The sequence below is a fragment of the Rutidosis leptorrhynchoides genome, chromosome 1 (genome assembly GCF_046630445.1).
Source record: "Rutidosis leptorrhynchoides isolate AG116_Rl617_1_P2 chromosome 1, CSIRO_AGI_Rlap_v1, whole genome shotgun sequence".
Classification (NCBI taxonomy): domain Eukaryota; kingdom Viridiplantae; phylum Streptophyta; class Magnoliopsida; order Asterales; family Asteraceae; genus Rutidosis; species Rutidosis leptorrhynchoides.
In genome coordinates, this window is record NC_092333.1 from 562,461,530 (window position 1) to 562,477,891 (window position 16,362).

General features: G+C 34.5%; 2 protein-coding genes across 2 annotated transcripts; one reads left to right on the forward strand and one right to left on the reverse strand.

Moving 5' to 3' along the window:
- Positions 1–367: 367 nt before the first annotated feature.
- LOC139881159 (BTB/POZ and MATH domain-containing protein 2-like) lies at positions 368–4,212 on the forward strand. The gene is made up of 4 exons (XM_071865678.1): positions 368–888; positions 1,900–2,248; positions 2,817–3,093; positions 3,794–4,212. Exons 1-4 carry the CDS (start codon positions 464–466, stop codon positions 3,970–3,972), a joined length of 1,230 nt encoding a protein of 409 aa, XP_071721779.1. The 5' UTR covers positions 368–463; the 3' UTR covers positions 3,973–4,212.
- Positions 4,213–8,490: 4,278 nt separating this feature from the next.
- Positions 8,491–14,789, reverse strand: LOC139881167 (aminopeptidase M1). Its single transcript, XM_071865686.1, has 18 exons — positions 14,488–14,789; positions 14,247–14,398; positions 12,768–12,870; positions 12,495–12,681; positions 12,224–12,317; positions 11,932–12,085; positions 11,735–11,839; positions 11,533–11,649; positions 11,294–11,407; positions 11,017–11,199; positions 10,685–10,940; positions 10,442–10,563; positions 10,265–10,362; positions 9,606–9,783; positions 9,339–9,521; positions 9,149–9,223; positions 8,958–9,035; positions 8,491–8,833 (listed from the first exon to the last, which is right to left on the reverse strand). The coding sequence occupies exons 1-18, from the start codon at positions 14,704–14,706 to the stop codon at positions 8,648–8,650; spliced, it is 2,604 nt and encodes an 867-aa protein (XP_071721787.1). The 5' UTR covers positions 14,707–14,789; the 3' UTR covers positions 8,491–8,647.
- Positions 14,790–16,362: the final 1,573 nt, after the last annotated feature.

Below are 16,362 nucleotides of genomic sequence, written 5' to 3' on the forward strand. Positions count from 1 at the left end.
GTTGGGCTTCCGTTGTTTGTCAAACCAAGCTCAAGGTCTTCCTTTGGGCCACTACTTTGAATTTGTGTTACGGTTACCAATCCTATGCGTAATCTCGATTTATTGTCATTCGGTTTAACTCCTTTATACGGAGTAATAGGTTTTATGTTTGTAAGAGTCCGAATGACTTTCCACGATATAAAAAGGGGAGTGATTCGTACACCACCAGCTTTTGGTCATACACCATCAAACATGCATTATGATGTTGTACTATACAATACTGTAAAAACATGTTTGGTGGTGTATGATTAAAAATTAGTGGTGTACGAATCATCCCCTATAAAAAAAAACTAGGCTTCCACCTTCCAATTTTTAACGGGTTGACAAATCAGTACCAATTTAACCACAAGATCAACCCGAATTGTAACCAAAACCCTAGCTTTAGAATTCAATCGGATCCCAAATCCATTTCTCCCCCAAAATCATGGGAACGGTAATCCGTCTTTCAAAATCAAAAACCCCAATTCCAATTCCACGGGCATCGATTCCATCAACCACAAGTTCATCAATTTCATCAACTGACACCATTAACGCATCTCATGAGTTCAAGATCACCTGTTACGATTCTTCAAAAGGAATCGGTGTGGGTAAATACATAGCATCTGAATCTTTTACAGTTGGTGGTCATACATGGGCTATATATTTCTATCCAGATGGTAAAAGCCCTGAAGATAATTCAACATATGTTTCTTTGTTTATTGCACTTGCGAGTGATGCAACCGATGTTCGAGCATTGTTTGAGCTGTCGTTGATGGATCAAAGTGGTAAAGGAAGACATAAAGTTCATACACATTTTGGGAGGGTGTTAGATGCTGGTCCGTACACACTAAAATACCGTGGTAGCATGTGGTTAGTACTTATATACTATGCATTATTGTTATTTTGCAGTTTTTAAATTTTTTATATGATACTCGTTGATTGTTGATTATATGTTAAAAGTACACTTCCATATATTGTTTGGTGCTGCCACTATAGGATAGGTAATAGATAGCTCCAAAATCATTGAAATAAAATTAAGCTGGACTACTATATTTCTCATTAGTCATTAGATAATAGATAGCTCCAAGTTTTTGCCTTTAAGGATTAGGGATTATGAGATATGGTTTGATATGCTCGGTTTGGTCTGATCATGGTTAAGCTAAGGTTCAGTGTAAAAACGAAAAACGTCTATTGAGAATTTGAGACACAGTTGTATCTGTTTTATAGCTTCTGGAATTTCAAGAAATATGGGTTGTATTGTTTTTATTAATGTAGATTGTAGAATAAACTAGGAGTTCTTTCTAGCTAGTATAACCTTGAAGTTAGTTGTGGCTGTATTGACCCGTTACATTACCAGTTGATCAATTTGGGCTGTATTTTATCTCTAGCAGGTTAAATAAATATTTGCCAAAAAGGGGAACTGGTCAAACGTCACCCAAACCTTTGTTAACGCGTACAACCTCCGAAATTGTCTATTGTAATAGTCTTTGATAAAGCATATAGAAGATGTATAGAAAGGTTTAAAGTGCACTTCAACTAAGATGTGGGTTCAAATTCCACTTGGGAGAAAGGTGTATTTAACATGTTGTGGATGTGCGAGTCTTTGGTGTCCAAAAGAAAGTGTTTAATATTTTGATCTTAGAATAAAACCTCCCGATTCCTGCTTCAAATACTCCATTGTTTTGCTATTTAGAAAAGAAAAAAAAAAGAATTAATCTGTTATAAAATTAACTCTCCGTGACCCATTACCAAACTATCATGACCCACCCGTTTTGCCACCTTTGCTTGAGGTTTTGGTAAGGTAGTCTGTTTATCATCAGCTCATTCGTGTTTTTGTTATAATTTTATTTTTATAACTGGAGAATCTACTGAATGTCACAGGGGTTACAAGCGTTTTCTAAGGAGGACAGCTTTGGAAACATCAGACTATTTGAAAGACGATTGTCTGTTGGTTAAGTGCACCGTTGGTGTTGTGAAATCATGTACAGAGGGCCCACAGGTTTTCAGTATACCTTCACCACCGTCTGATATCAGTCAGCATTTTGGCCATCTCCTTGAAAGTGGAGAACTTACAGATATAAACCTTGAAGTTGACGGTGAAGTATTTCGGGCTCATAAATTGGTACTTGCTGCACGCTCACCTGTCTTCAAGGCACAACTTTTTGGTCCTATGAAGGACAATAATACAGATTCCATTAAAATACAGGAAATAGAACCTTTAGTTTTTAAGGTTTGCTTTCTTATCTCATCTTTAACTTGCTTTATGAGTCTATACATGAAAGATTCATGGTTGCCAAACGATGGTTGCGGCGGTTTGGTGAGTAGCTCGTCCCGTTTCGCCTAAAACCTCCTTATTAGTCGGTCAACGCTAAAAGTCGGGAAAAGTCGGTCAAAAGTTGACTTTTTGTCTGGCGTTGTTCTAGTGTAAATGAAAATTTCAAAGCCATTTAAAAATGAGTTGGGAAAAGCACCGACTTATATAGTATCCCTTAAAAATAAATTAATAAGGTAATGATAATTATACAAAACATTATAAAAACCTATATATTATTTACAATAAAAGTCAACGTTAGTCAACGTCTGTCTGGACCCCGTCTCAACCAATTCGACATTTCAAGGTGCTGACCGACTCGTCTCCATCTCGCGTCTTTTTCAACCTTGTTTTACATGAAGTATACAAAACAACAAATTATTTGACTAACACATTCTATATTAATATATCTTTTTCAACCTTGATGAAATTATTATACCACATCAAATTAGTTGTACTTAATGCAAGTATGATGTGTTTAATGCAGGCTTTACTCCATTTCATATATTGGGATAAGCTCCCAGACATGGAAGACGTTAGTGGGCTGAGTCCGCAATGGGCTTCGACTCTAATGGCCCAACATCTTCTTGCAGCAGCCGATCAGTATGGAATTGAGAGGTTAAAGTTTCTTTGTGAAACTAAACTTTGTGACGATGTTGCCATTAACACTGTAGCCACAACTTTAGCTCTTGCCGAACAACACCATTGTTTTCAACTCAAATCTGTTTGCCTCAAATTTGTTGCCGAGCCTGAAAACCTTAAAGGTACTGCTGACCAAGTTTTATTTATTTTCTTTCTAAGACCATGTAAACATTCTAGTATAATTGATCAAAAAATGAAATTGAGATGAGGTGATGTTTCCTCTCTACCGGGTCAACATGATAAAAAAAAGGAAGTTAATTTCTTTTTCTTTTGTTTTTTTTTTTTTTTTCCCCCTTTTTTAAAAGCTAAATATGTATTAACCACTACTCTAGCAAGGAAGTTAGGTTACAAGGAAATGTGTTAAATGGGTCTAGTCACCGATCATAGTTTATGATCATATGTCAGTTTGACAAGCTGTATTTTAACAAAATGTGTTATGGGTCAACCCGGCCCATATTGCCAATCATACAAATAAAACATGTATCGTCCTCTGATGTTTTACTGTTTTAGTTATTTTAGCATATTTTTTTTGCGCTCTCTTAGTGTTTTTATCACCTTATGAATATGGATCATCCAAAGATAGAATAATTCCATACAAGGGTTATATTCTTAAATGTGTAATTTTGATCCAGAAAAGGGTAATGTAGTGATATGTATATTTGCATGAAAGTGCATTGTAGTTGTGATAATATCCTATCTTAATACTTAGTAGATCTTTGAACACTTGTGTTGCGAGTCATCGTAAAGATGGTCGGGACATGTCTACAAAAATGTTAGTTACTAACATTATGGTTTTATTAATTTTTTTTGGGTTGGTGTTAGCTGTGATGCAAAGTGATGGATTTGACTACTTAACGCTGAGCTGTCCATCTGTAATAACTGAACTATTGGAGTATGTGGCAAGGATGAGAGAACACTCTGTAACGTCTTATGGACATAATGATGGTAATCTTGATGGCAGTGGTCCAGATGGGCGCCGTGTTAGGCGAAGGATCTACTGATGATCGAATGAAGATGACGAGAGAGATCGATGCTAATATTTTTGTTTTGATATCTGATGTTGTATGTATGTATTGTTGTATGTAGTACCCGCCCCTGATTTTTAATCCTAATCGTGTCATTTTGTAATATCATCATATCAATTGCAATCATGAGTCATGAAGACATCAAGTAAATCTTCTATAGTTATTACATTTATATATTTTGTTTAACCTTTTTCTGTATGTATCAATATCAATGCAGGTTTGTTTTAACTGTAAAATCTTTGCAAATAAGATGTGAAGTGGCTTGGTCTGGTCACAGTGTCTCGGGTATCTTTTCATGACATGAATCGTTTTTGTCGGATGTGTTTGTATTGTACAGCTCGACTATACCACCTGCACGTACTAGCTTTAGCAGATATTTTTTGTGACTGATTCTTTTTTTTTTTTAATGACAAAACTAAAAGGAGAAAAGGAGAAATAATATGAAAGAGAGTTGAAGTGCATCTCTTTCTATGTTAATAAAGTTTTCATGACTCGTGGAAATGTTATTGGAACGTTTTGCCTGGAATCCTCTATGACTTCTTGATTCTGTTCCCTCTTTTTTAAGCTCATCTTTTTGATAACGACCCTCTCTTTCCCTACGCTTGGCATCATCTCTTTGCCAATTAAACGTTCTATTCATATCCGGCTTCTTAAACTTTTTTCCTTGCAATAAATTATTAAGATCATCTTCCTTGATTCTAGCCACTATTTCTCTAATTAAGGCTTTACATTCATCCGTATTTTAACCGTAGTCTTCATGGAATTCACAATATTTGTCATTCTTTCGCCCATCTCTATATTCTAATGGTGCCAGTGGATTAAACTTAGCCTTCACCGACTCCGTCATCAAAATTTCGCTTGGAGTTTTTGTTATATTATTCAACAATTTGCTCTTCTCATACGGCTTTTTGTGTTGCCGATCATAGCGATTGCTCTCATTGTTCCTTCATAGTTATTGTACTTTTTGTGATAAATCATTGTTTCCCTCACTTCTTCCTCCTGAACCATGATATCGACTTCTCTCTTCATCATCTTTCCTTCTCTGTTCCTTGTGAAATCCGACCTGCCTATCCTTGTCCTTCCTTGACCTCTAATATTGGCTTGCCATAGCTACACATTCGGGAAATGTTGTCGGTATATTCTATCATAGTTCCGCCACCAAATATGGGTGTGCATCCTTATCCAAACAAGATATGAATCCAGATATTTGTCGACTCTCCGGTTGACTCTCCGGCAGGATAGGAATTTTTTTACACTCAAACATATACCTTGTCACAAAAACATCAACTGGTTAATTTCATGAGCATACGTTAATGTGTGCCTTTGTAAATTTTGAGATTGCATGAGGAGATTGAAACGAAGGTCCGGGAAGCTTCTTATACTTCTTGGCGCTAATTTAGAAAACAATTCTCTTGCTAACGATTGCAATACTGTTGGGAATATGTGACAAGCTACCTCGTCACTCCAGTGTTGTGTCTTTATGGCTCCTTCAAATACTTGTAAAAGATCATCCGGATCCATTGTCCCGTCATATATTCCCAAAGTGGTCGGGATAACAACTTTGCCGGCAACATATGGCTAGCAATGTTTTTTGAAAACTTTTGAGTCGTAGCCGAAAGTTCAACAGTTTTTTAGCCTTATTACCTGTAAATCAGGCCGAATACATTTTCCACAGTAGTCACTGGACGGCTGGCTGAGATAATGAATATTTGTATGCTTGTGGAGCTTCCTGCTTAAGGAGTGTTGTTAACCACCTACTTGTCTCTTCCGTTGTCATTCCTTCATCACCTGTCTGAAACTATTGTTGTTCACCCAAATTAATCCCTCTAGTCCTCTGAAATTCACTTTCATCTTGTTGAAATCGTGTCGGTTGTTTACCACTGATCTTACTTTTCAATTTTGCCATTAACTGCGTTTCTACATCCCGTGAGATCATTTTTTCCATCAAATTTGTTTCGCTCTAAGATGCACTACCTTTGCTTGCTTCTCAAATCATTTGATTTGCAAAATTGAAGTTTAACTTTCTCGCTGTAACCGGAGATGGCTCCATATGCTTCATCGCTTTCAAATGTATTTTTTTCCTCATCAGCTTCTTCAATACTTCCAACATACAGAGTTCCAAATTGAATTTGTTAATTCGATTTCACACTTGTTGCTCCTAATTCCGCCCTAATTGGAGCTTCTTGAGTTTTATCAGCTTGCTCAGATTCATACGTTCCTTTTTCATCACCGAACTGCTCTTTGAGATCGTTGAATTGTTCGTATCTTTAGACTGCGCCATATGATTAAACCTTTTTTTCCCAGAATTAGATCTAAGCGCTTAATATGGGGGGAAATGGATTGATAGATTGTTTTATCTCCGTCATTCGTGTTAAACCCGATCGAAATTTGGATTCACGAGGGTGTAAAACAATCAATCGAATTAATTTACTTGATGAATCGGCTAATTAATATATGAGGTGATTGAATAGCTCAAGGGATCTATTTAAAGTCAGTTATTAAGATGGCTGACGTAGCACATGTATTATAAGTGGGAATAACAAACTTCACGAAATAGTTGGGCTGGCGTGGCACACAAACGCTCCTCTAGTGTGTCACTGCCTATATATATTGGGATACGTGTGCCGGCTGCATGGTAGCACACACGACCTGTCCGGACTAAAGGACTTACGTATGATTGTATGAATACAGGTTAAATTATTCATTAAGTGTTGCTTCCCGACAACTCCCTCTTCCCGGTGACTTCTATTGTCTTTTCTTTATTTGTTATCTTATTGCTATTCTCTGGTACCCTTGCATCCTGATAGAGTCAGACCTTCTATTTCACGATCCTCATATCATAATATCCTTTACTGTTCGGCAACACCCAAAATCCTTGCCGGTCCCGGCTATGCCGCGAACACTTTATTTTGTATCAAAGTAACAATCTGTATACGAACCATATGGCGTATCATTAGTACGCATATATGTTGTTATACAGAGACGTTCTTGAGCACAGGCAAGGTAGGCAATGGTCTAGGGTCCAAAATTTTGAATATGTATATACTTTTCTCAATATTTTCAATTAAATTCAATAGAAATTGTCAATCAAAGTTATAATAGTGTAATTTTAAATAGTTATATAAACCGTAAGTAATAAATAGAAAAATTTAAGTATTTAAAATTTATACGAGTCAAAAAAATTAACGAGTATGAGGGCCCATTTTTATTTTCGCCTAGGGCCCTCGAATTGTTGAGACGGCCCTGTTGTTATAGCATGTTTAATCCCTACCGAATGATTTTTTTTTATCCTCTCTATAATTTTCCGTGACGTGCAATCTTGTTCAAATGAGTCTTCTTGGCATTTGAATTGATAAAAACTAGTTGAAGAGCCCTCGCTTCGCGTCGAGACTCCGTTTTAAATATAACTTATTGCGTTTATTTCGTAAAATTATTTCGTGTTAAACGATTATGTCGGTGAAACATAACTTGAGTCTAACGAAGAGATAAAGTTTGTCAAAAATTTAGGTGAGTTTAGTAAACGGTTTATGAAAAATTGAGAAGTTACTGTTTGACACCTAAAGTTAACCTTTTCCCCAAAATAATTTACGTTTCGGCCCCTAATTTTTTTAATGGTTGTCAAATTTACGTTTGAGGTACAAACATTTTAAGCTAGAAAGTAGTTACTATTTATTATTTTTGCGTTTCACATTACGGGTTAATGTGTTACATGTAATGTTAACTCTTTCAATATGCATTTTCTTAGGTTAGAGATTTGACATGTGATGTGATGTGATGTGATGTACAAATTTACTACTCCGTAAATTAAACTTTAACTATACATATATAAAGGGGGAATTGCATTTTGTTATCGGTAACACGTGATACCAATAAATGTGATCAAAATATTAGTGTGCTATTTTTTTGGATATCAGTTTGGGATCACCCAGTGAGGATTAAATCACCCAGACGTTCATCTCTCGTAGTTTCATAACCCGCACTCAACTATTCCTAGAGGAAACTCGGACCAATCCGAGGGCATGACCGGTAAAACCCCCATCACCGCTGCCCCCACATTAAGCGAAAGGCGACCTGGGTGGATATTTCAGGTCATGGATAACATTGAGTGCAATGTTGCGGTCCAGCGGAATCGAACTCCTAACCTCTAGCTAAGTGAAATATTATTGCGCTATGCTTATTATTCAAGCATATACTTCTAAACAAACCAAATTTTCATCACCTTTCTGATTGCTTAGCCCATTTCATCGATATGGCTACCACTATATCCTCTTTTTATGCAACTACTATTATACTATACGGAGTATATATGAATAACAGTACATATTAACGATTATGAATTAAACATCATGAACAATTTTGTTTTTATTTTTCGTATTCACTGTTTCTCTTTAATCGTATTCCTGATTAGTGATCCTTAGCATCTGATCGTAACAATTTCATCCACAAAACTGTGGAGCGAAACCATAAATAATGAAGAATTTGATGAAACAAAAATGTCAAAAGGTCTCTTTTAGCAAGGTTTGAAAAGCAACAGATTGGTTTGTTTATCTCAACGACATGTAAGGCCAACAACTAAAGTACGAGTACGCAATAAACCATCGTCTTAATAAAGCAATAAAAAAGTGTGGAGAAAGAAAGAAAAAAGCAATTTCTAGTATTTCCTGTAGGCAAGTTCTTGAACACAATCTGCAAGCCCTTTCTCATTCTTAATCGTTTCAACCCACTTTGCGTTAATCTGAACACGCTCAATGCTCTGCTTCAACGTTCTAGTAATGGATGGCTTAGAACGTGTTGCAAAAAACTCCTCTACCTCCTCCACCTTTTCGTAAGACGAAAACTATACAAACAAAAGTAAAACAAATGGAATTATTTAATACTCGTATAACATAAAGGCGCCTCCTGAATTCAAGACACGTGTAGGGAACCTAACAGAAAAATACTTGAGCTAAAGAAACACGTACCGGTGATACAACTGCACTGACAAAACGTGTAATCAAGAAGCCACGGCCCCATGTATTTGAGATATGTTCCCAGTTGTTCTGCAGTTGAGAGAAAAATATATTATTATATGCATAATGTTGCATTGACTTACAAAATTTCTATTAAAAAAAGAAAACAAAAAAAAAAATTAAAACTTTTATTTGAAACTAACTTTGAACCAGTTCCAAGCCACTTCACGACCCTCTCTGCTAACAGCCAGTCCAAACACAGCATCCTGACTTCGAACCTAAACAAATAATCATTATCATTATCAATCTCTATGAAAAGAGATTACAACAGTTTGAAGAATATATGTATATATATAAACTTATAAGCACCAAAATTTTTGGTAATTTTAGTACCTCGGGGGTCAACAAAAAGTTAAGGACTTCAAGAATGATGTCAGGGTCACTGCAAGATCCAAGAGCACCTAAAATGCGTGTCTTTTCTTGACTTAAATCAGTCTCTCTATGAACTTTCAAAAGTGAATCAAAACCAGATCTGTTTGAAGCTGTCACCGATTTCATCACAGCAACATAAACAGCCTGATAAAAGCAAGAGATAAGTTTTTTAAAGTGCAAATAAGAAATTGATAGTAGTAGATATGAATTAAGAAATAAGAAATTGACCCTTCTAATATCAGGTGGAAGAAGAGGCGTGTTTCTATCTTCCAAAAATGCTTGAAAACGTCTGCTTGCTTCTTTTAATGTTTCTTCGTGTCCAAACAAGGCTAAAGTAGCAAACAGTTCCCCTCTTAACAAGGCATCCAAGTGGCTTTCCCCTTGCTTACAATCAAAACCGATCCTCCTGAAAAAAAAAAAAAAAAAAAAATTAACAGAAGTTTATAACAGTTGAGCTTAAAAAACAACTTGACAAAGTATTTATTTTGGTGTCTATGTATCTTCACTTGTACGGGATGATGCTATTTACCTAATGATCATTCACTTGCTTTAAGAAAAACACACATGATTACATTCTTATAATAAGAATCGTCACTCTTACATATGTTGAGCGTTTTCACGTTTTACACTGTACAATATGTGCAACAAAATTAAAAGTACAATTGATACAAAATCATTCACTCCATTTTCTAGCACCTTGAAAATTTAGGCACAAAACATACTAGTGGTAGCAATTTCAACCCATTAACTTATTATTGGGTCAATTTGGGTCAAATGGGACTATGTGTAATTAGTAATGTTGAATTAAATGGCTCCTGAGGTATACTTTTTTAATGCATAATATATCTTAAAAACTTGACATAAATGACAGGAGTTAAGAAACTGACTCTGCAGAATACTGTAAAACGTTAATGAAAAACATCTTAACGTTGTCCAGCAATTTGCTATCAGCATCAGCAACAATTGAGGCAACTTTAGAGCTAACCTGTGGTACCAAAAACATGAATCGGGATAACGTTTTTGAAGTATTAATAGAAAGTGGTTAATTCGGTAGGGGTCATTACAGTAATTAAGTTGGACAAAACTGTATATTCTGGTTCCTCTCTGTATGCACCGGTTAAAGTAAGCAAAGAAGATAAAGGTAACTGGCCAGCCATAGACAACGCAAACGAGTCATCCAGAATTCCTGTAGAAAAAAAATGGGTCAAGAAGGTTAAATCTCGACCCATTACCCAAATGGCCCATTTTGCCACCTCTAGAGAAGACTAAACAAAGTTCAAGATAAAAGTGAAAACATGAAAGCATACCATATCTATCCATTGCTGACAAAGATTTACTTTCAATTGCAGATCTAAGTTTAGCTGACAACTGCTCATCATATTTAACACGGTAAAAACCAGCCTGGTCAACATTAATCTTGACCCATTTACTCGATGGTTCATCGATAGTTTGAGATTTTTTATCCAATAAGAAGCTCTTCTTTGCTTCATATGAGCCGCATGCTAATGTTAAAGGCACAATCCATTGTCCATCTCCTGGGGACCCACTTGATAAGAATTGTCTCTGTTAATAAAACAACTATCAATAACCTTAAACCTTCAAACTAAAACTCATTATATATCAAAAGAGACATAAAAACCTGATCGAACTCCAACTTGTTATCTTTCAGACTAACAGAAATTACTGGATATCCTTGCTGTTTTGTCCATGAGTTCATCAGTTTATTCACAGGCTCCTTGGATTCTTCCTCAAGGACGGCCCACAAGTCCTCAGTTTTTGCATTTGAGCATGCGTGTCTTTTTATATATTTAGCAAGTGCTTGCTATTTTAAAAGGCAACAGATTTACAAAAATAATATTAAATCTAATAGAGAGAAAACATCAGTAAAGTTATATCAAACTCATGTGTATCCAAACCTGAAAAACTTCAGCACCAAGATAACTCTGTAACATGCGAATGACAGAAGCTCCCTTATGGTAGCTTATCGCATCAAAGATTTCATCTATTTCACATGCATGATTAATCTCCACCTGCAAATAATAAAAACCTTATCGTTTTCATAGGTAAGTCATATAAATAGCACTATTAAGCTTAAAATATAATATTTAACACCAAAGATATGAATAAATATAACAAATAATCCCATATAATCTACCTCGATAGGGTGTGATTCTGAAAGGCCGTCAAGTCGAAGACCAACAGTACTTTCATCAAGAAACTGAGTCCATATTTTCCAATCAGGGAACAAGCTATCGGCAGCTAAATAGCTTACCTGTAACAAAAGTAAAAATTAACATTTGAATATCGACAAACGTATAACTATCAAAGGAATGCATGGACCAGCTAAAAGTAATTACCCAAGTTGCAAATCCCTCATTCAGCCACAAATGTGTCCACCACTCCATTGTTACAAGATTACCAAACCATTGATGTGCAAGTTCATGAGCTACAACAGTTGCTACCTGAATATTAATTTCTGTTAGTTTAATTGATTAAAATGTAAGAAAAAATAGAGGCACTGAAATTAGTAAAGTTCTAATTTTGACAACATTACCCTCTGCTTGTTAGCAGCTGCAGAGTTCTTCTCATCATAAAGAAGAGCCGTTTCTCGGTATGTTACTAAACCATAATTCTCCATGGCCCCAGCAGAAAAATCAGGGATTGCAATCATGTCTAATTTAGGCAGTGAATACGGTGTTGCAAAATACCTGCATATATAATAAAAAGAATATATTATAATATTATTATTATATAAAATAATATAATATGATAGCACAAAAAAGAGAGAACGTGTTGAGCCGGATAAGATTGCAATTAGTGCAATCACAAAAGAAATCATAACATACTCTTTGTACAGTCCAAGCGTCTTAACAGCAACATCTAATGCGAACTTCCCTTGATCTGCTTTCCCAACTTGGCAATAAACCCTAACTTTGATTCCTGCAAAGAGAAAGATATACATTAAGAAAATAGGTTGACCCGTTTAAGTAATTAAAGATAAATCATTTTCCAAATCGACCCATACTCTAGCAGAAACGAAGAACTTTCCATCTAAAATAAATAATAAATTAATTTTTAATATAGAAGTAAATGACAAAAAATGTTATAGTATTGTACCATCAGGTGTATGATCTTCCACATAATCAAATAAACCAACAACAGCCGCCACTAAATATGTAGACATGATGGGCGATTCCTGGTAGCAAACAGTCTTCAAATCGCCATTCACTTTTTCTTCAACAACTGGCATGTTTGAAAGAGCTACAAGCTCAGAAGGCACCTCCAGTGTAATCTTGAATGTAGCCTAATAACAAAAGAGCCCTTAATAACAATGATGAATTTATTAATCAATTGAGTAAAAAAATTAACAAGAATTGCATAAAATCGTACCTTGCAGGCGGGTTCGTCCCAGCAAGGAAAGCAGCGTCTGGCATCAGCTGGTTCAAATTGAGTAACAGCCATGTTCTTTTTTTCTCCATTATGTTCATACTTACTGTACACATGAAATGAAACAAGATAAACTATAAATTAGCACAAACACATACTAAAACTGTTTAAAAACTGAACAGAAACCAAAATTATTGCAGTGGAATGCATATACAAATGCACTTATTTCCATAAAGTGTATAAAAAGTACACGATCATATATAAACAAATATAACAAGTCACTAATTAATTGATTCTTTATATGGTGGTAAGTACCTAAGTCCAATCTAAAAAAGAAAAATAACCCATCAGGTACACGATCATACGTAAACAAATATAAGGGGAGTTTGTCTTTGCATTTAGAACTTGGATTATTTGATTATCACGTTTTCAAATTGTAAATAATCAGTTTATAGTGTTTTGGCAAGTTAAACAGAAAAATCCAATTATTTGCGATTTGAGAGACTCAAAACGTGAAAATGAAAAAGCAAGTCACCCCTGACTTCAGCAAAACGTGATTATCGGATTATTGTGTTTTACTTGATAATTTAACAAATAATCTCATATTTACTAAACCAATTAATTGACTGATTATTCGATTATTGCGTTGTCAAACGATATAATAAAATCCAAACACTATTAATTTATGACGCGTTTTGATACAGCTGATTATTTGATTCTAATTATCTTAAACGCATAACCAATTTTCAAAACGCAAATCCAAACACCCCCAAGTCACTATTTAATTGATTCTTTTAATGGTGGTGAGTACCTAAGTCCAATCTAAAAAAGGAAAATAACCCATCATCCTTTTGTGTTAAAACAGCAAGTATTCAGTATTCTCACATTCTAAATCACCTACTATATACAATATATACAATCACACATTATATATTCATCTTTGGCTCAACTGAGACTTAAAACTACAATCTTTTGAGTGAAGGGGTACTCAGTACCCACATACTGCTAGTATGATAAAAGGCCCTTTGATAAACAAAATTGTCCGATTACTTAAAAATTCTATTAAGATAATTCTGTGCTACAGTGAAAATGGTCCTAAACTGTCCCTGTTCAAAATCAAAACAGAAACAATCCACTGTTAAATAGTAGTAGTAGTAGTTACTTTATTAACAAGGTGTTCATATTGCTAATTTTAAAGAGCATATCCGCAACCAAGTTAATTTTTGGTGCTTATTCCTTTCTTTCTTTCATTTCATAAATAAATAAATTAAAAGAGAAAATGAAAGACTTTTCAATAGATTATTTGGTTTTTTAATTCTTTACTTGAACACCCAATCCCAAATGGGTGTACCTATAATTAAATAATGAAACAAACCAGATCATAATAAATCACAAATTAGTTCCAACAACAATACTGTAACTCTTAACTCTAATCAATCAAAAATCAAATAAAAAAAATAAAGAATATTAATAATCACTGACCTTCTGTAAAAACCTTTCATTTGATCATTCAAAGTACCATTGAATCTCATAGACAAAACACTACCACCACCAATATCTAAATTTTGATCAAATTCCAACACCAAAATCTCATCTTCCTCCAATAACTCCACTTCCTTAGCCTCCAAAGATCCCTATTATCACAGTTAAATTACAATAACTATTAACCTCGTAATCTAAAAACCAAATCAATCAATCATTAAATAACAAATGGATTCAATACCTTTTCGGATGTGAATCGAACGGATTTAGGATCAACGGAAAGATCGGCAGCATTGAGGACAATGAATTTGGTATCGGAGACGATGTCGAGAGTGACGTCAACGGTACCGGAAAACTTGCAGTCAGTGAGGTCTGGTTTAAGGAAGATATTGTAGGTTTTTGGGACTGCAAATTTAGGAAGGCGCGGTTGGCTTCTGAACTGTTCGTACTTATTCGCCATGATTTTGAATTTTGATTTTGATCTAATCAATCGATGAATGAATGTGTTCTGATATTTGTGTGTGATTCTGAGAGAAATGTTTATTAGATGGAGAGGCGATGATCAACAGTTACTATGTTATTCCCTTTTTGTATTTATAGGCAGAATATTATGATTAAAATACATTTTGTTTTATATTTTTTTATGAAAGACATTAATATAATATTTAATATTAAAAATTAATATTAATATTATTATTATCTCCACGAGAATTCTATGCCAAGATAAAAACAAAATTATCCATCCAATAAATTTTAAATAATATTTCATTCTATCTTATATCTTATATATTATCTTAATATGAAGTAGTATATTTAATATTTAATATCTTATGTGTATCCTTTGAATATAACGAGGATTAAACTCGCGTTTCGTTGCGGGGTAGTTTTGGTTGGCTAGCAATTGATTACTTGAATGTTAAACAAGTCGGATAACGATCGGTTAATTATACGCTTAAAAATAAAAGATTGAAAAAGGAATGTAAAAAAGGAAATAAAAAAAGTACGATTGGTAGATTGAACTGTATAAAAATGATTAACAGTTGTTTAAATTTAACGTTTATAAAATAATGAAATGTAAAAGAAAGGTAAAAAAAGTTTTTTAAAAAAGTGTTAAAAAGTACTATATGAAAAAAGTTTTTAAAAAAGGAAAAAAAAATAACATGTTATCAAATTACCCCTAAAGTTGAGGGTAATTACAGCATGTCACCATGAACAGTAAATGCTTTTGGTATTATGGATAACTAGTTTATAATCCGCGAATTTGCGGGATTTTGAAATGCATACTACAATATTAGTTGTACATATAAAGATTACAAAAAGAAAAAAATAACACGTGAGTTCTGAATGCAAGCGTGCAACATGATAAAAGTTTTGAGTATTGATATATAACAATGCATGTCATTACAGATCCACCATATAATTACTTGAGTACACCTCTTTCGCAGCCTTTACACGTAATGTCTTAAATATTCTCAAATGTTTCGAGAAAGCCTCGGGGTTGAAAGTAAATATCACAAAAAGTAGCGTTAACGGGATTGGTTTAACCATTAACGAAACCGAAAGTTTAGCCTCTAGATTTGGCTGTGTGGCAGGTAGTTTTCCCCTAACCTACCTGGGAATTTATAACACCCCGTCAAAATCCATTAACGGAATGTTAACTCTGGTCCCAGTGCTCGACTTGACTTTTACGTAACAGCAATGTTCTACAGCGGAAGCAACTAATACCTGAGATAAAACATGCAAAACGGTTCAACATAAAGTTGAGTGAATCTACAGGTTTGAGTAAATAGTTCATCATATGTTTCATAAAACAGTTTCCATAAATCATTTGTCGAAAAATCAGTTCTCAAAATCGTTTATCAGTAATTAGTATTCCGAAAATCAGTATTCAAAAATCAGTAAACATTTATCAGTATAAACCACCAACGTTTAATCTCAAAAGTTTGCATACAGCAAATGTCAAGTGTTAAACTGTTTGTAATCAGCGATGTCAATTTTCAACTGTATGTGACATCAAAAAGTTCTTTTTGTTTCACTTGCTTGTAGACATTACCATGTCTAGTTTCTAGTTTGTAAACATCAAGTTTAAGTAACATTCATCGTGTGACGCCCCGTA